We start from the raw sequence: 17,277 nt of genomic DNA, 5'->3' as shown, positions 1-17,277 counted from the left end.
GCTGCTGCTGCTGCTGCTGCTGCTCGCCGCCTCCAATCACCCAATCCCAGTCCCAATCCCAGCTTCATATCGCTTTGGTCGCCGGAAAATATTCAGCCTCGACTCGCATGAGTCCTCTTTGCTCAAAGAGCAACACTCCGACCCTTCGTCTTGTCACCACATCCAACCCAACTCCACCAACTCAACCCAACCCAACTCCAGTCCTGGTCGTCAATGGAGTGGCTTAAGCAGGTTGGTGATGGAACGGCGGCCACTAGGTTCCTGCACAATACTCACCTAAGAATGCTAGCTTTTGGCGGGTACATGAACTGGGGCAGACACCTCGGGGCTGGCTCCTGACCATCCCGCACTCAGATTCATCCCACCATCAAGATGCTGAGGGGCGCGAAAGCCCGGCGGGCACCACCCCAGCAGCCCGCAGATGCTTCTGGACATGCGTTGTGGATGCGACGCCTGGCCAGAAGCGAGCAGATACACACTCAGTGCCTCGAGGTTGCACTGAAGGTAAGGAGGGACGGCGAGTGCTGCCAGTTCTCGGGGAATTTTCATGGTGTGAATTGAGCTGCCTCGGGACGGCGATTGTATGCGAGATGAGGACTAACCGGCCATCAACTTCACTTGTCTGATTCCGACTCAGCGATTCGAAGTCATCGCACTTCCGGAACTCAGCTCCATGTCCATGCTCTTTACCGAGCTCGTGAATCTTGGGCGAATCATCGTTGAAAGCGGTCGCAGTGACCCTGAGAGCAGAGTTCTCCTCCGGCTCGAACAGGCAAGGAACGATTGGTGTCGCTGTAGCGCCTCTGGTCTGGAGACTTGGAGCATCACGGTGAAGCGCTCGGCATTGTTAAATCGCATTTGGTCCGCTGCTTTCGTGGCCACACTGCGCTGACGCTTGCACTACCTCTCGGTCGCTCTCTTTGCAGATGCTCCGGTCGGCGTACCAATGTTACTCTCGCCAAATGCTCATGCTGATACAGACGCCAGTGCCGGCATTGGATAGACACGCATACTCTCAGGAAGTCAAGGAGTCACTTTGGATACCCTACAAGCGGTTGTATCTTTACCGGTACTACCTCTTGGTAAGGTGCCTCGTTCGATACTCTGCCCAGTTGCATTCTGACCACCCAAGGCGCACTCATCGCCCGATGGTTCGGTCAAAGGCTGACGTCGACAGACACTCATCTTTCGCCCACTATCAGCGACTGGGCAAGACTTGCTTTGGATATCATATCTCGGATCTCTTGCCGTTCATCAAGTCCATAATCCTCCAGCTCGACACTTTCTACGCCGGCCATCCAAGGGAAGATTCGTGGGACGAGCTTTGCGAGATTGAAGAACTCTTCGAGAATGACCCCTTGAATGTGGACAAGGTATTTCGGTGATGGCACAGCATTCTCTCGACATATTTGGATGGACACTTTGCTCGAATGACATCACTGCAGACCCTCGAGTGGTCAATCCTCTAACCAGATCTCAGACCGATTTGATGCTCCCAGTGACTGTCAGCGGTGCCATCGGGTCAAGAACGGTATGCTTTCGAGATCAAGGCTTCTCGCTAGTGCAAAATACCAAGTCTAAAGGGCTTGAACTCGGAGTGACCATGGATGGATCGCGCGCCCGCCGACCATCCAACTGGACAAAGCGTCCGAATCGATTCCATCGATCACCGAGAGAATGGGAGATCATGTATGGCCCATTGCGCAATGTTCGCCGGTCCAGTTCAAGACTGAGGCTGCGCCTCCATCGCAGAGGTCGATCTCGAAGAAGGTCCCTGCGGAGCTTCTGCAGGCGTGTATCCGAGGCTATACGCCTGGATTTTTGGGAACCCCTCTGCTCACGGCTCAAACAGATGCGACAAAAGAAGCCCGCAGAGGGCTTTCCTATTTTCAAGGTCGGATCGGGCTTGAAGCGCCAAAATATCCGACTCACGTTGGTTGATGGGCGCATGTATATTGTCAGAGCAGAGGAGCGAGCGCCGAAGTCCAAGGTACCGCGAAACACCCGTTGCTCCGTCGCCAGTCCCCGGCTGTGTTTGTGAAGCAGAGCGCTTCGGCGACATGGTGATTGAATGTCCTGCTTGTCTAGGGACGGTCCCAGTTGATGTATCCGCCAATAGATACACAGAAGCTGCGCTACATCTACCGAGACATGCCTGGTATACCCCTGCTCATCGGGCTGCTCATCGGGCTGCTCATCGGGCTGCTCATCGGGCTGTGCAAGCAGCTCTGGGAAATCAGTCTTGCTCACGCCTCTGCTGTCGTGCTCTAGGGCTTGAGAATGTCATTGAAATTCACTTTAACAACGAAATCGTGATTGTCGAGGGCTGCACCAAAGACTCAATACAGCGGCTGGCCTCCGAATTGAGCCGCTCAAAAGAGCGCTTCCCCACGCTTGGCGGTAAGCCACCAACCCCATACCGTTGCTATCCGCAGCCAGAAATCAAAGCATGAGTCGGACCATCGACCGAGGCCATAGCCATCGCGTATATGCGAGCCATTGGCAGCTCATAAACTGGCATACCTGTGTCCCAGGAGAGTGCTTGAATGATATATGGGCCGATGGCCCAAACGAACGCGTAAAAACCGAGCCCACAAACGTCATGGGAAAAATCGATCCGGATGTTGTCGGCATTTTCACGGTAGGCCATGCCAAAGCTGAAGCCCGAACTGTGACTGCCTTGGTATCATCAGCGATACAGAATGGGGGACCTCGTACGCTTTTCCGTCGCTGGATGGCCGTTGATTCATATATGCTGCTGTTTGATTTACTCGCTCCTCTCGCCTCATTTGCTTGACCTAGGATGGACGCCCACCAGTGTGCGGGTATGAGATTCATGGACCTGACCAGCGATGGAAGGTCGACTTTGTCGAGCCCGCAAGACCAGCCTTGTTCCAGGCCACATGCAAAAGCGTCCACCATCGCATCAGTAGCGGCTGGCTGAAGCTGTCGGGCCAGGCAGTCAGCATCTATGGCCCAGACGACGCCAATGCCGACCTCGACGTTGCCTGGGTCCGCATTGTCGATCAAGTCACGGGCCGGATCCGCATGGAGCAGCGCATCACACCTTCGACCAAGGGAATCCTCCACTCGGCAACCAACGGCTACGAGATCCGGTACATTGACTCCCGCGGGGTGCAAGTATTCCACCTCCAGTTTCAGGACGCCGAGTCGGCGCAGCGTCTGTCCGGTTTGATCGAGCAGTTGTCCATCGATGCAGTGCGGCGCTCCAGTGCAAAAGCCGCAGGCCAGGCAACTGCCACCACAATCGAAGCATCCTTGGTGAATGACTCGCCATCCCAGAGCTTCAGTGGCTGCTGGACTTGCTGCAGAGGCGACTGGGTCGATGTCGGGCCCGTCCGTGCTGTGATAACCTGCCGCCCTCCATCAAAGGAGCCCGATGGCCCCGGGTCTGGCCAGGCTATTGCCGCAGTAATGTTACAGTCAGTCCCGCACCCCAACATCACAGTCGGTGGATGGACGATCGATTCTCGTTCCTTTGCCTCGCGGGTAGACGGTCAATGGGTCCAAGTCTCTGTGTTTGACCAGGCCGAACAGCAGTACCGTATCCTGGCTGGGTCCGAGATCGCCGCCGAGGCATTCAAGACCTGGATCAATAGCTATACCGCTGCTGCGCCCCTGCTATCAGAACTGCCCAAGAGTATGTCGCTTCTCCAGGCACCGCAGAAGGTATCCTTTGCCTCTACAGAGTCCGGAGAGACGCTCCTGGAGGCCGCGATCCCAACACACCGTGCGCTGGACAAACGACATTCGCAGTCAAGCGAGAGCCTCCAGAAGCCCGGCAAGGTCATCCGGCTGATCCAAAAATTCAACCAGTGGTCGCTGGCATAGAGGGGAAGCTTGAGCGATGGCTTGGACGATGTGATGATGTCGCGACCCATCCCGCATGCATATGCTTGCTCTTCTCTTTCGCTGCAGACATTTTGGTGATAAAACGGGATGCACCATTGGGATCCATCGATACTTACAGCGTTTCCAAAATGAAATGGGACACCCCCGTTTTGGGCCATGACTGTGTTTTTTTCTGGAACCTGAATACACACCCACTCATCGCATTCATGGCCAAGCACAGCATCTTGATATCGAGAACCCACACTTTGTCCGGAGCTGTGCAAGCTGCCATACGCTGTGGGATCGAGACATCAATGCCTCAAGGAACATGATCTCGGCATGCCAGTCGATCATCGCCACAGGAGATCGGCCGGGTGTATTCAAGACTGTGCTTCCCAAACCAACCAAAACCACTCGATTGCCAACCAGGACGGGAAACAATCTCACGGCTTGCTCACTGGGGCCTACAGTCAGTCAGCTGGTTTCAGACATCTGAAGCCAGAAAGTGACTGTCCCGTTTCTTTCTCGATAGACTGTAAAGCCCCGAATACACATTGCATCATCTCGTCAGTCACAAACTCGGCTTGTCCATATCTGTGAACTGCTCGCCCCGCCAGAGTGCGAAGGTTGGGCCCGAGCACAACCGGTGTCGAGTCGATGCTTGAATGGCAACATCACCTCACTGATTCTGCCTGGCGACCACTGTGTCTGGTCTGCTCTGTCTGTGACCTGCCGCAAGTCAAAGGCAACACCAGCTGACAACGCAGACCGTGCTCGAGCCCGCTCCTTGCTTGGTCTTCCCACGACCCGATCCAGCCCGGCCTGCGGACCAGTGGGTCTTGTTCCTGCATCACCGCCAGCCTCTGTGCTCCGCAGCGGGCGAATCAGAAGCGTTGCCGACAGAAACCTTATTTCTCTATCCACTGCTGTATATACCACCATGGGCTTGCCCCATGACCACCCGCTTTTTTTTTTCTCATCCTCGTCCTCTCCTGGACCAGCGAGGTATTTATACCCCCCCCCTGCGTCGCAAAAAACTCGCACCCGCATATCGCCCTCATCCCTTGGCTGCTCTCTCCAGCACAATCCTCGCAACCCCGTCGCGACACTTGCATCTTCATCCTCTCCTGTCTGCCTCTATTCCCTCCTTGTGACTTCCCAAATGGTCTCCGTCAACTTTGCCTCCCTGGTCGCTGCCGCTGCCCTCGCCGTCTCTGGTGTCCAGGCCCACGTCACCTGCAACCCCAACGTTGCTCCCAACGCCGGCTACTTTGTCACCAACATCCGTGTTCGTGAGTACCTGCTGTGTTGCTGGGCACCACCTGGGTGTCGCTGTCCAAGCAACTGGCTCCGTCGCAGACTCTTGTCCCGACTGGGCTGGTTGTGGAGTGGTTACTTTCGAGGCCACACCGTCGTGGGCTCTGGCTGATGGATGAACTGTCCGCTGACCCATTCGTTGCATCCCTTCCTTTCTGTCTGTGACATCCAGCCCACTCCTTCCCCGGCTCCAACACCATCAACATCACCGTCAAGATCCCCGATGGCGTCACCTCGGTCAAGCCCCAGCTCATCGCTGGCTGGAAGATCGACCTGGCTATGCGCCCCCTGAACCCTCCCATTGTCTCCGACGGCACCACCATCAACACTACCGTCGACACCATCACCTGGTACGGTGGCGTTCTCTCGAACGACTACTACGCCGACTTTGGTATCAACATGAAGCTCCCCAACGTCACCGAGGGCTCCAAGCTTTACTTCCCCGCTACTCAGATCACCACCAACTCCACTGGCATCAACGTTCCTCTTGCCTGGGCCGCCATTCCTGATGCCAACGGCACCTTCCCTGCTGGTGCTGACAAGTCCCATCCCGCTCCTTCGATCACTCTCTGGACCGGTGGTGTTGCTCCTGCTCCCAGCCCGAGCACCTCTGCCAAGAGCGGTGCCATCCAGATTGCCGGCACTTTCGTTGCCTCGGTTGCCACTGTGGCCAGTCTGTTTGCCATGGTTTTCTAAGCGGAGAGTGGAGGCCGAGAGATCCACCGTTCTCCGTTCCTGTCCTCTGTCGCTCTGCCCCAGCCCACAATTTGCCACCTTTCTCATACGTCCCCACCCCCTCCTCTGTTCCCAAAGATCCTGGGCAAAGAGAGGGCTCCAACGACTCTGTCTATACAAAGAAGGATCACAACACAAATACATTCAATGAGATGAGCAATCTCCGTTGCTGCACATTCCTGACAGCGCGCAAGCTGCTCCTGTGATGTAACAGTATCGATAAAATGATCCGGGACGCCTGGATTCGAGGCGAGCGATGTCACCGTGTTGCTGGACTGGGTCTGGATTCTCCGTCACCATACTTGGTTGATGGGCAAGTAAAGCCCTCTTGAGTTCGGAGTGGCCAACAATCCAGTGATGGATGTACTTTGAGCCATACCAGAAGGGCCAGCAGGGTGCTCACACAGGTGCAGGGCTGTGATTGATGATACGCCTCCCGACGCCGGTCGAATGCTCGTCCTGGACGACGATGGGGTCGGCAGCGAGTGTATTCAAGATCCAGCCGATCGCTGGGGTCATGACATGGAACTCGACTGCGAACTTGCGAGAGACTGGACGACTACTCCGCCAGCGGTGCGTTCATTCTCCGGGCGACGTAATATGAGCCATCGACAGCAGATGAATGCTGCAATAGCGCCCGACCAGAGCCCTCCTGTGGCGGGGCGTCCTCGATCGCTGTCGGCATCGAAGTCAGCGATTCCGCCCTCCCCGAACTCGCGACAGCGCTGTGCGGCCGGGTCATCGACTTGAGCGGCACCACGTTTGCGGTGTCGATATCTCGGATCGGCGCGACGATGCGGCGGAGCTGGTTGACGGCGTCGGTGTACTTGGGGATGTCGCCGTCAGAAAGCTGGAGGCCGCACAGTCTGGACAGCCGTGAAAACTCGGCTGGGCTGAAGGCTGCGATCTCGCTGCTTGAGACCTTGAGGGACCAAGTTGGCGACGGGGGCTGGAATAGAGTTTGGCGAGCCCATCGTTAGTAGACTGCGGGTGAAAGGAGGGGCGACATAGGAGCATGCAGCAGCTGGATGCATCGACAGGGTGGACACATACGATGGCGGAGTGCAGCAGCCTGGATCGCAGTCGGGGCAGAGCAGTCGGTGCTCCGGTATAGATCATGTTGGGGGGGGGTTGACGGCCGATCGGATCGTGGAGATGGACTTCGTAAGGCAGAAACTGCAAGTCGAGCTTTGCAGGGAGAACCTCGGAAGACGGGCCCCGTAAGCCGCTGGCTTCGTTTTTCGGTGTTTGCAGATGCAAGACCAACCCGGTGAGAGGTGATCGGCGCGGTCGGGAAGCAGCCAGCGCCACGGCAGTCAATTTTTTCGTCCTCGCTTTTGGAGGCAATCCCCGCGGCCTGTGCGATCGCCTGGATTCATCTGCTCGCTCTCTCGCTTGCCCGGCCACAGATCCGGTCTATCCGACGCCATCGTCTGCACGACAGCGGCACTTCCATAGGCTGTATCCGTTTCCGAGACCACCGCACACAGTCGCCCCTTCCCTCCCTGATTCTCGACAACGACTGCACACCATGGACAGCGGTGCGGAGGACGAAGAGTTCAACGAAGGCTACGATGAGGGCTACATGGACCATTACGAGGAGTATCCCGAGGACGAAGAAGCCGATGACTACGGCGATGCAGACGCAACCGAAGATGATCCCATGAACCAGGACTATGCGGCCCATCCCGGCGACGGCGATCTCGAAAATGGCGCCGGTGGTGTCGGCGACGACGACGGCCACGATCACGACCTGGACCACGACCAGGACGATCCCGTCGTTTTCGAGATGGACATTTGCATCGCCCGCCATCTGAAAAACGTCCTCCATGTCCTGCAGTACCCGACCCGCTCGATGCCCTTTGATGAGGCGCACCACCCCCAGGTCGGCCGATTCAAGTCAAAGTCGGGCCAGCTGGAGCTGGACATTCCGCTGGCCACAAACGACATTCACTACAACCATCAGACAGGCATGAACCTGGCCGAGGGTTTGGACGACAAGCCATTGCGGACTGCATATGATCGAGAGCTTGGTGTGTCGGCGCGAGACAAGCTGCTTGACTCGATCACACTTTCGTCTGCGCAAGTCCCACTTTCATCCTACTACATGGTTGGCGTCGTCCACGACGGTAAGCATTCGCGGCTATGTTTCCATCGAGCGATCCCAGAGCAACGAGAGGTCATGTGGGCTCGATGAGGCTCGCTGTCTGAGCTGTATTGGCGATCACTTGCACTCTTGGGTGCCCGGGAGTCTGGGGAGGGGAGGGCTTTGCTGGGCTGAACGGCATATTGCTCACTCGTTCTGACTCTCGATACACAACTGGGCTGTGGTTGCCTTTCGCCTCGTCTTGTCTCGGCCAGGTGAGCTCCATCTGACCGAAGTTACCTCGTGTCTGCAAATGCGCCCCAATCTCAAGTACCTCGACAAAATCGACGAGAAAAAGAAGCAGTCGCAGAGCCGCATCGCGGCCGAAGAAGCCAAGGAGGAAGGGCGTGAGCCAGAGGCAAAGATGATCCAGGTCGGAACACCATATACTAGCATGCTGTACCAGAGACATACGATGCCGTTCCAGCGGCGATGTCCGCTGCGATACGGCTGATGCCGATGTGATTGCATCGCGCCGCTTCGTGGAGACCCCCTCGCTTGCTGGATTGGATCGTCAATGGATCGTCAATGGATCGTCAATGGTCTTCAATGGTCATAGCTCACATTTTATCACTGTGTGCTCCTCCTGAACGAAAACAAAAAAATATCGGTCATTTAGCTCCAAGTCCGATCGGGCGACAAAAATGCTATGCAACGAGCCACCGCGCTGCAGAAACAAAAGGAGATTGATGACGAGCCTTGGCAATCGCTCAAGATCGAGCCTCAGGCGGTGAGTATGATCATGGTTTGCAGAAAGGATGAGAGCGATGTCGTCTCCAAAGTGGATGCCGCCGAGCTGGCTCTTCTCCCTCCTCCAAGAAGCATCCATTGGAAACTCCCTCTAAGATTCGAGGCTCCGACGAGCCAAGAAGCGGGTGGCCAGCGAGCCTGACCAAGGTGGCTGAGTAAGGTGTCGATCGAGCGACTCACTGACTTTATCCTGTTCCTCTAACTCAGTCCCACATTGCCATGAACGCTCGTGACGAGCTACTTGGAGACAGTTCCATCGATCTTACGGTGGTCTCGAACAAGCAGGACTACCTTGATGAATTCAGGCCCAAGGTTCCGACAGAAGAGATTAGGTCAGTTACTTTCCATCGATTGGCGGGCTGGCAGATCTCTCCCGTTCGGCTGATGGGATACTCGCTTGGTATGGACAGCCCACTTGCCAAATCCAATCCCGCCGTGCGTCACATTCATCGCCGTCCACCTCTCATGCCACCACGCCAGAGACGAGAGAGGCCAGATCAAGATTACCCGTGGCATGGCTATGAACGACCTGCAGTCGGCCACCCTGCTGCACAAGATCAAGGCGGTACTCATCAATGGTGGGTCTCGATGCACGGAGCGGTCTCTAAGGCTGGATTGTGTTCGGCTTGCTCTGGATCGATGTATTTGCGCCGGTGTCCCGTTTGCTGGGGTCGGACGAATGGTGCCAGCGGCGATGTACTGCGCCTGCGAATAGGTTCTCGATAGCAAATTGTTTGAGGTCCACATGGATCGACTGCGAATTCAACTGACAGGAATGGTATGCAACAGCCCAAATCATCGACTTTACGCGGCTTTACGAGATGGTTGGCGCTGGCCACACTGAGGAAGAGGTCATCGTGGTCCTGGAGCAGGTTGCGCTTCTAGTCCGAGGCACCTGGATCCTGCGAAGGTAAGCGTCAACGACTGGGATATATTGGTATGCACCGACGGCAGTGACGATACCGGCTGGTGATATCAGCGACAGATCTGTGGCCATGCAAGGGGCATCGACGAATCGATCTGATGGGAGCGGACGACTATTCGCGCTGTCGGCTTGTGCAGGTTGCCTGCGGCGTGAACAGAGCACTGCCGGAAATTCCGATCCGAGGAGGATGATAGAGTTTGCGGCTGGACTAATCTAGTGGTCTACCCCCCCTCATTCGCTTCTGGATCGCACACATCCGCCCCCACCCAACGACGTGCTCCCTCCTTCTGAATCAATGTCCAGTGAGCTGATCTACACAGATCGGCCGCGCGACGCCCGGCGCTATCTCCTCGGACTTTTCCGCGACCACGAGTTTGTCGAACGCAAGCCCTTTGCCGACCGAGTGCTGCTGCCGCCCAGCATCGTTGGCAGTTTCCTCCAGGAGATTGCCAATTTGCATCCCCAGGAGCGCAAGTGGGGGCTCAAGGTTGCCCCGGACCGGCCGTTCATGCAAAGGTACCCAACGAAGCGCTATTTTCGGTACCGCCCGGCCAGGCGATTGCACCAGACACCCAGGATGATGGTGGACTAATCCCGACCACATATGGGATTGCAGGCACCCTGAACTGGTCAAGCGACACTACCAGCTGATTTCCGAGGAAATGGAACAGTAAGTGCGGCGGTGTAGATGTGGCAAAGCGCGGGTGCGATAGCGGATGTGCTTTGGAACACCAAAGAGAAGGGCTTGCGGGAGTGACCCGCGGCCACGAGGAGGGCGGTGGCGGGAATCGTGGCAACGTTTGTGGATGCTGGACAGCCGCGACTCTGCTTATTGACAATGGCCGGCACGAACTGCAAATCTTGGACCCAGGGCACTTGCGGCCATGGGCATTGGCGACAAGCGCGGGACTCAGAAGAGTCGGAGCGCCAGCCACTTTGTCAGCCCAACGACGGGCCGAGTCCCCGGTAAGCCATTCCGCCAACGGTACCAGGAGAGGATGGGGTCCAGATGACGACAGCGGCGGGTGAGAGCCCCTAAGGACTAACCAGGAACGGGCCCGTAACGACCACCCCTCAGCGCCGGCGGCCGCGGCGGAAACCGTGGCTCGCTCCAAGCCCTCTGGATCGACACCCCGAGCCGACATCCAGACATTCCTCGACCAGCTCATCGACAAGATCTTTCTGGCCAACGGCGTGTGCTCGCTGGAGTATGTCCAGCACGAAGTGGCAGCAAAGAAGAGCGAAGCAGGTCAGTGCGAGCGGGAGAGGGGCAGGGCGTCCGGCTGGTATGGTGGCTACGGTATAGCAACGTGGTAGGTATGGCGGCCATGGCTGGCTCAACAAGCCCGTTCATTTCCTTCGGCCGGCCAGCCGAACGCCGGCGTCTGGCGAGAGGGGGCGGCTCTGTTGGAGCATGTTGGTAACGGCGATCAACGCTCATGGACAGGATCGATGCTGGAGCATGTCGAGAACAGCGCCGAGTTGGCAGCACGGGCAGTCGAAGCCCGCTGCACGCGCGTGAGCGGACGCTATGTCCTGCGGACCCTGAACAACCCCGGCCTGGACCAGGTGAGCAGCAGGATGGCGGAATAGCTGCGGCGATCGCGAATCGAGGGATGCTGGGGAGCAATCTGGGGTGGCACAGGAGGCATGGCCAAGGGGGTGGCGACCGTGAGTGATCGGGACGGGCACTCATTGGCGCTGCGTGTCGACACGATCTGCCCCGCGGACGAGCAGGTGAGGGACGTTGTCGTCAAGCTATTCTCGAGACAGGAGTTGATCAAGAAGCAGGACGTTGCGCAGGCCTTCAAGAGCCAATACGGCAGCGACCTGCCCACGGCGCACTACAATAAGGCAATGAAGGAGCTGGCCAACTCTGGCGGCGGCGGCTGGGTGAGCAGAGCAGAAATGAAGCACCCAGCGAGCGGCGTGGGTGAATGCCTCGGGGGCAAGACGCAAGCGGGAGGGCAACATGGCGCAAAAGCGATAACACCCGGGCACTAACTCGTGGCATCACATCACATCACACGATACATCGCATGGCATCGCACCCGATATCGGACTGGCGGTGACTTGGGATCTCAGACGCTCAAGATGTCGCCGGCGCAGCCGTGAGCGATCGACTGCGACCGATCGGTCCTGGACAACCCCGTTCGACAGACGACGCCGCATCCCCAGAGCAGCCCCATCCAGTCTGCTGGGCCAGGCCCGGCCGAGGAACAGATCCCAAAAGAGGGAAGAGCTGGGGCGAGTGAGTCGGATGAGTCGCGGTGCGGAGCCGCCCAATTTCCCGCGCCGTCAAGGACGATCCCACCCCCACGAAATACAGCAGCGATGCGGAGAAGCAGCTGATTGCAGGGAGCCGTGGGAAGGCGATGCGGGAGTGGATGCGGGTGTTGGGGATGTGGACGTGGGTGTAATCATGGCTGTGGCTGCGGGTGTTGACAGATGATATGATATCACACGCAGATGATATCACACGCAGATGATATCACACACAGATGATATCACACGCAGATGATATCACACGCAGATGATATCACACGCAGATGATATCACACACCCACAGCACATCGCACACAGGCATTTGAAATTTGCATCCGAGCCCCCGCCCAGTCGACACCGGAGGACGGACCCGAGGCCAGCGCCGCCCTGCCGAGGACTCGCTCGCCGAGAACGGATCCGCCCGTGGCGTGCCTGCGACCGCTGGCACATGACAGCGACGGCGGTGGGGCTGCGCAACGGGATTGGCCCGCGGATTCAACCTCCGACTGCCCAAAAGCGGCCAGAAGAAAAAACGCCCCAACGCCGAGAGCGCTGGGCGAGACCGCACCGAGACCACAGCCACAGCGAGAGTGCTGGGCGAGGCCGCACCGAGGCCACGGCGAGACCGCAGCACGCACACACACACCCCGCTCCTCCAGCGACCCCCGAAAAAAAGGTGCGCGTATAAATACCGTCGCCGATCCCGCTCGCTGCTTGCATCCCCATCTTCTTGCATCGTCCTGCAATCGCTCGTCGGCGTCCATCTGCCTTCCTTCGCCTCCTCTTCCCTGCTTCCGTTTCGCCGCATCCAGTCTGCACAATGAGCGCTCCCGTTGCCACCAACCTCGTCGATACTCAGCCCCTCTCGGAGGCCAAGCGTGCCGAGCTCTTCACCGTCAAGGCCGGTCTCGCCCAGATGCTCAAGGTAAATCCCCACCACCGGGTTTGCCTCGTGCTGCTGTCGTCCGGGAATCGCCACCACCACCAAAGCCTTGGCATCGATCGATCGGTCGCTGCGCTACCGTCTGTCAGCGGGCCAATCTCGCTTCCGTGTCGGCTTCGATCCGGTCGCGACACTGGCCGAATCGATCCCGCTGATTCAACGATCGCGTCTGCCTGGGCGGCCAAGTTCCTTGCCTTCCATCCTGTGAGCTGCGTCGAGCCCGTCGCTAACGATCGAATCCAATCCCCCACTTGCGTACGATCAGGGTGGTGTCATCATGGACGTTGTCGACGCCGAGCAGGCTCGCATTGCCGAGGAGGCTGGTGCCTGTGCCGTCATGGCTCTTGAGCGTGTCCCCGCCGACATCCGCAAGGACGGTACGTTAAAGCTGCTTGCAGCCGATATATATACGAGACGAGATGCTGTGCTGCCACATCACCGGTCCTTCGTCTCAGCCAGCACTTACCCAATCCTCATCTGCTAATCGATCTGCCCATCACCTCGTCTCCTGCCTCGTTTGCATCGGCCTTGCGCACCCCTCCAGGTGGTGTTGCCCGTATGTCTGACCCCAAGATGATCAAGGAGATCATCGCGGCCGTTACCATCCCTGTGATGGCCAAGGTCCGCATCGGCCACTTTGTCGAGGCCCAGATCCTCGAGGCCATCAACGTCGACTACATCGACGAGTCCGAGGTCCTGACCCCCGCCGACGAGGTTCACCACATCGACAAGCACAAGTTCAAGGTCCCCTTCGTCTGCGGCTGCCGCAACCTCGGCGAGGCCCTGCGCAGAATCAACGAGGGCGCTGCCATGATCCGCACCAAGGGCGAGGCCGGCACCGGTGACGTCATCCAGGCTGTCAAGCACGCCAGAACCCTCCACGCCGACATCCGCCGTGCCCAGGCCATGAACGACGACGAGGTTGGTTTTCTCGTCCCACCGCGTGCGCCACTTGTCTACTGCCTGTGGCACTGCACGATCGGTCCTGCGGCGCCGTTGCCTGTGCCAGGTCCTGGTCCTGGCTTCTCGACTGGTCCTGGCTTCTCGACTGGCTCTCGCTGGCTGTCTCAGAGGGGGGCTGTCCAGGACTCGGCAATCTGGCTCCGGGGTGCCTTGGTCTCGGGGATCGAGCTTGCTGCCTCGACGCTGCGGCTCGTCAGCGCAGAGAAACCGGGCGACGGCCTGCGTTCACATCCGCCCTGATCCAGGGACACACACGCCCTAATCCCAAGGGCTCACCGCCCTTCCTCTCAGCCCGAGACTGACCTTTCTTCCTCCCCCCCCCCGACTCTGCTCTTTCCCCTGCAGCTCTACCACTATGCCAAGGAACTCGGTGCCCCCTACCATCTCCTCAAGGAGACTGCTCGCCTCGGCCGTCTCCCTGTCGTCAACTTTGCCGCCGGTGGCGTTGCCACCCCCGCCGATGCCGCCCTCATGATGCAGCTCGGTGTCGACGGTGTCTTTGTCGGCTCTGGCATCTTCAAGTCTGGCGACCCCGCCAAGCGTGCCCGTGCCATCGTCCAGGCCGTCACCCACTACAACAACCCCAAGATCCTGGCCGAGATCTCCGAGGACCTCGGCGAGGCCATGGTCGGCATCAACTGTGACAAGCTGCCCGAGTCGGAGCGCCTGGAGCTGCGCGGCCACTAAGAGCCCGCTGGCCCCCTCTGATCTCTGATGCCATCTCGGTCAGTCAAGCAGTGGCCCTCACGGCTCCACACATGACAACGCCGCGACGCACAACCCGCTGCCTACCGCTCGGGCTATCATTCCTCAGCATCGATGGGTGCAGCCGTGGGGGGCTTGGTCCCTGGCAGCATATTTATTCCTGATGGGCCTCGGGTGAGGCTCCCGTGGCCTGTAACCAATCATCCGCCCAATTGTGCTTCACCCCTTTCCCTTTATGGCTTTTTCTTACATTCCGTTTCACCAAGGGGAGGAAAGCACTGTGCGCCTGCAGCTCCTTCAGTTTGTCGTGGTCCTCCCCTGTAATTCCCTTTGCCCTGTGTATCATACAGCTCTTTCAAGAAAAATGTGTCATCCCCGATATCCCCTGCTTCCTCGAATCGCTGAGAGCGAGACTGAGCGAGCGACACGCTGAGAGCGATTGGCAGACTCGTTCTTATCTGGTGCGACGTGTCTGCAGAATCGGCGAACAGTAGTGTGATGGGCATTCACGGGAACCGGTATGAGCGACCTGGGAGAAACAATCGAACACAATCCCCCCCCCGTTGCATCGGGTGGTCGCATGGATTTTCGGCTCGGCGGCTCAGCTGTATTGCCCTTGTCCAACAGCAAACCAGACTCGCTTGATCTGACAATGCAGCCTACCATCAGATACACAGAGGAGTCGCCGTGCAGCTCCATGGCCAGATAGATTGCCATCGACAGAGAAGCGGGAATCGGCCCACCGCAAACGGAATCCGGCACACAGCATCGCCCCTGCTATGCATCACGGCTGGGCCACCAGTGCGGCACTGGGCACCAGGCCCAGCTCCTTCAACGTCTTGCTTCGGTCAGGCCCGTCGAGAACCTTCCGGGGGAAGGTTTGGAGCAGCTTGTAGCTGGAGCCCGGTCGCTGTGCGGCCAAGAACTGGTAAACGGCCTCCAGCGTATCGTCGGCCTTGAAGGTGGTCGTCAGCGGCGGGCCATCGGGAACTCGGATCTGGAGACGGGACTCGGTGTAGTTCTTGGCGGCAGACGACGATGCGGACGACGATGCAGACGGCGGGGGCTGGACGATCGAAGCTGAGGTAGCGCCAGCAGGCGATGCGCTCTGGCCGAGACTGGCCAGTCGCTCGGCTTCGCGCTGGTGCCGCACATGGGAGAGCAGAATATGGGAGGTCAGATCCACATGGTTTCCCAAGGAGCGATGGATCCTGTGCCGCTCGCGACGGATTCGGCCATGTCGTCGATGCAAAGGCGGTGCGGCCCGTTTGGCAAGCACGCAGGTGTTGATGCTGTCGGTGGCTTCCTATCGCATGTCGAGCGACGACGAAGCGCGCTCAAAACGATCCCAGCCGCTGTTCGTTACGCTCACCTTTGCGGCCCTGTCCTTCTTGTCCTGCTCGATCTGCATGCGGACCCGCTCGCGCGCCGCCTTCTCGTCAAGCTTCTCTTGCTTCCTCTGTTCAATGGCCTTTTGCATCTCGGTCACCTTCAGCTCCTCGCGCATATGCGCCATTTCCTGGCCGGCCTTTCGTCGGATGCGCTCCTGTTCGCGGGCCTCGATGGCCGCTTGGGCCTTTTGGGCCTCGCGCTTGGCAGCCAGCTTGGCCTGAAGATCGGCCAGTTTCTGTGCCTTTTCTTCGGCCGTGAGAGGCTTGATGGCCTCGGTGGATTCGCTGAAGCTGGTGTGTTGAGTCTTTGCAGCATGGAACTCGGCAGCGGCCGCTGGTTGTGAGATGCGTTGATGGCGGCAAACATGATCAGCACGACAGGCGACGACTCTGTGGTTCTACTGGCTGCATTGCCCTCACCGTTTCGGAGCAGCTTGCCGCACTCATCACATCGGAGGGACTGTGCCGTGGCCTCCTCGGCAGTGATTTCCCCTGGATATAGAGCAGAGATTGAAGCCGTCAGCTCGAAGCGGCCTGGAGTCGGCCGGCCCGTGCAACTCGCCAGAGATTGAAACTGGCCGCCCACCCCGAGTACCCACCGTCATGCGCATCTGTCATCTGGCTATCTGATGCAGCAGAAGGTTCGGGCGCCGAGGATGAGGCGGGTTCCTCAGTATCGGGATCGTCGATATGAGCAATCAACCTGGGTGGTTGGGCGGTAAGCCATCGAGGTGGCTGCAATGAGAATGAAGGCACATATCACAGCGACGGTCCGGATGCATGGACTTGCCGACCCCTTTGCGCTGTTCGGATGCTCTCGATCGATCTTACCAGTCCAGAGCAGGCTGGTGCGGCGGCGATACCGATAGCCGATAGAATCAATCCAAGGTAAGTTCATCGACAGCCGGCCGAAAATAGAGGGAGATTGTTGGAAGCAAAGCACGCCATAAATCTCTTCAGCAACGACATGTCCATCGAGCCCCAGCCCAGTCCTGATCGTGCTCGGTCAAACAAATAAACAAACCTGCAATCCGGCATTGCCGGTCGCTGCAAGAGCCCGGTCGCTGCATGGGGTGAGCCGCAGAGCCGATCGTTAGCCAGCATCCGGGTTGATCGTGTCCAAGCGAGAAGCTGCGAGTCTGGGATACCGGTCCGCCGTCGCCGAGACTCACACTTTGTTGGTGCTGAAGCCCATGTCGAGCAGGGCGTTTCGGTCCGAGGCAGCCATGGTGGAGGTCGGCAGGTTGAGAGGTGATCGGGTTGGAGGTGTTGGCGGCTTGGTTGG

At 58.5% G+C, this 17,277-nt stretch overlaps 6 protein-coding genes across 6 annotated transcripts; 4 read left to right on the top strand and 2 right to left on the bottom strand.

Annotated features, from left to right (window-relative positions):
- On the top strand, window positions 1-4,074 carry BJ171DRAFT_516606 (uncharacterized protein). Its single transcript, XM_053112044.1, has 10 exons — window positions 1-231; window positions 355-504; window positions 638-772; window positions 927-1,082; window positions 1,203-1,373; window positions 1,481-1,990; window positions 2,089-2,158; window positions 2,272-2,400; window positions 2,535-2,641; window positions 2,803-4,074. The coding sequence occupies exons 1-10, from the start codon at window positions 214-216 to the stop codon at window positions 3,850-3,852; spliced, it is 2,496 nt and encodes an 831-aa protein (XP_052963898.1). The 5' UTR covers window positions 1-213; the 3' UTR covers window positions 3,853-4,074.
- Window positions 4,075-4,901: 827 nt separating this feature from the next.
- BJ171DRAFT_516602 (uncharacterized protein) lies at window positions 4,902-6,079 on the top strand. The gene is made up of 2 exons (XM_053112043.1): window positions 4,902-5,144; window positions 5,342-6,079. Exons 1-2 carry the CDS (start codon window positions 5,015-5,017, stop codon window positions 5,863-5,865), a joined length of 654 nt encoding a protein of 217 aa, XP_052963897.1. The 5' UTR covers window positions 4,902-5,014; the 3' UTR covers window positions 5,866-6,079.
- A 1,175-nt stretch (window positions 6,080-7,254) lies between these two features.
- Window positions 7,255-12,069, top strand: BJ171DRAFT_516599 (Sin-like protein conserved region-domain-containing protein). The gene is made up of 13 exons (XM_053112042.1): window positions 7,255-8,033; window positions 8,266-8,423; window positions 8,670-8,780; window positions 9,008-9,132; window positions 9,281-9,378; window positions 9,590-9,710; window positions 10,029-10,241; window positions 10,342-10,395; window positions 10,597-10,691; window positions 10,804-10,974; window positions 11,173-11,294; window positions 11,463-11,618; window positions 11,811-12,069. The coding sequence occupies exons 1-13, from the start codon at window positions 7,436-7,438 to the stop codon at window positions 11,838-11,840; spliced, it is 2,052 nt and encodes a 683-aa protein (XP_052963896.1). The 5' UTR covers window positions 7,255-7,435; the 3' UTR covers window positions 11,841-12,069.
- A 403-nt stretch (window positions 12,070-12,472) lies between these two features.
- On the top strand, window positions 12,473-14,948 carry BJ171DRAFT_629599 (SOR/SNZ family-domain-containing protein). Its single transcript, XM_053115596.1, has 4 exons — window positions 12,473-12,915; window positions 13,199-13,310; window positions 13,478-13,854; window positions 14,242-14,948. Exons 1-4 carry the CDS (start codon window positions 12,811-12,813, stop codon window positions 14,581-14,583), a joined length of 936 nt encoding a protein of 311 aa, XP_052963894.1. The 5' UTR covers window positions 12,473-12,810; the 3' UTR covers window positions 14,584-14,948.
- BJ171DRAFT_461895 (uncharacterized protein) lies at window positions 12,475-13,243 on the bottom strand (the record flags this gene model as incomplete). Its single annotated transcript, XM_053108493.1, has 1 exon — window positions 12,475-13,243. A coding segment is annotated over exon 1 (324 nt), but the record flags the coding sequence as incomplete, so codon positions are not given.
- Window positions 14,949-15,385: 437 nt separating the features above from the next.
- BJ171DRAFT_570074 (uncharacterized protein) lies at window positions 15,386-17,265 on the bottom strand (the record flags this gene model as incomplete). The annotated part of the gene is made up of 7 exons (XM_053113608.1): window positions 17,165-17,265; window positions 17,017-17,056; window positions 16,824-16,837; window positions 16,592-16,695; window positions 16,413-16,484; window positions 15,974-16,326; window positions 15,386-15,907 (listed from the first exon to the last, which is right to left on the bottom strand). Exons 1-7 carry the CDS (start codon window positions 17,218-17,220, stop codon window positions 15,386-15,388), a joined length of 1,161 nt encoding a protein of 386 aa, XP_052963893.1. The 5' UTR covers window positions 17,221-17,265.
- Window positions 17,266-17,277: the final 12 nt, after the last annotated feature.

The sequence above is a fragment of the Polychytrium aggregatum genome (assembly GCF_025602895.1).
Source record: "Polychytrium aggregatum strain JEL109 chromosome Unknown BJ171scaffold_36, whole genome shotgun sequence".
Lineage (NCBI taxonomy): Eukaryota > Fungi > Chytridiomycota > Chytridiomycetes > Polychytriales > Polychytrium > Polychytrium aggregatum.
This window is presented reverse-complemented; position numbering and strand designations above follow the sequence as displayed.

Excerpts from the sequence above, each read along its gene's own strand:
- BJ171DRAFT_516606 (XM_053112044.1), top strand. Across the intron at positions 1,083-1,202 it reads TTTACCGGTACTACCTCTTG|CGACTGGGCAAGACTTGCTT; the intron begins GTAAGGTGCCTC and ends GCCCACTATCAG. Across the intron at positions 1,991-2,088 it reads AGCGAGCGCCGAAGTCCAAG|GGACGGTCCCAGTTGATGTA; the intron begins GTACCGCGAAAC and ends CTGCTTGTCTAG.
- BJ171DRAFT_516602 (XM_053112043.1), top strand. The coding sequence starts at position 5,015 with ATGGTCTCCGTCAACTTTGCCTCCCTGGTCGCTGCCGCTGCCCTCGCC. Across the intron at positions 5,145-5,341 it reads TGTCACCAACATCCGTGTTC|CCCACTCCTTCCCCGGCTCC; the intron begins GTGAGTACCTGC and ends TGTGACATCCAG.
- BJ171DRAFT_516599 (XM_053112042.1), top strand. The coding sequence starts at position 7,436 with ATGGACAGCGGTGCGGAGGACGAAGAGTTCAACGAAGGCTACGATGAG. Across the intron at positions 9,379-9,589 it reads CAAGGCGGTACTCATCAATG|CCCAAATCATCGACTTTACG; the intron begins GTGGGTCTCGAT and ends GGTATGCAACAG. Across the intron at positions 10,692-10,803 it reads AACGACGGGCCGAGTCCCCG|CGCCGGCGGCCGCGGCGGAA; the intron begins GTAAGCCATTCC and ends ACCACCCCTCAG.
- BJ171DRAFT_629599 (XM_053115596.1), top strand. The coding sequence starts at position 12,811 with ATGAGCGCTCCCGTTGCCACCAACCTCGTCGATACTCAGCCCCTCTCG. Across the intron at positions 13,311-13,477 it reads CGCCGACATCCGCAAGGACG|GTGGTGTTGCCCGTATGTCT; the intron begins GTACGTTAAAGC and ends GCACCCCTCCAG. Across the intron at positions 13,855-14,241 it reads AGGCCATGAACGACGACGAG|CTCTACCACTATGCCAAGGA; the intron begins GTTGGTTTTCTC and ends TTTCCCCTGCAG.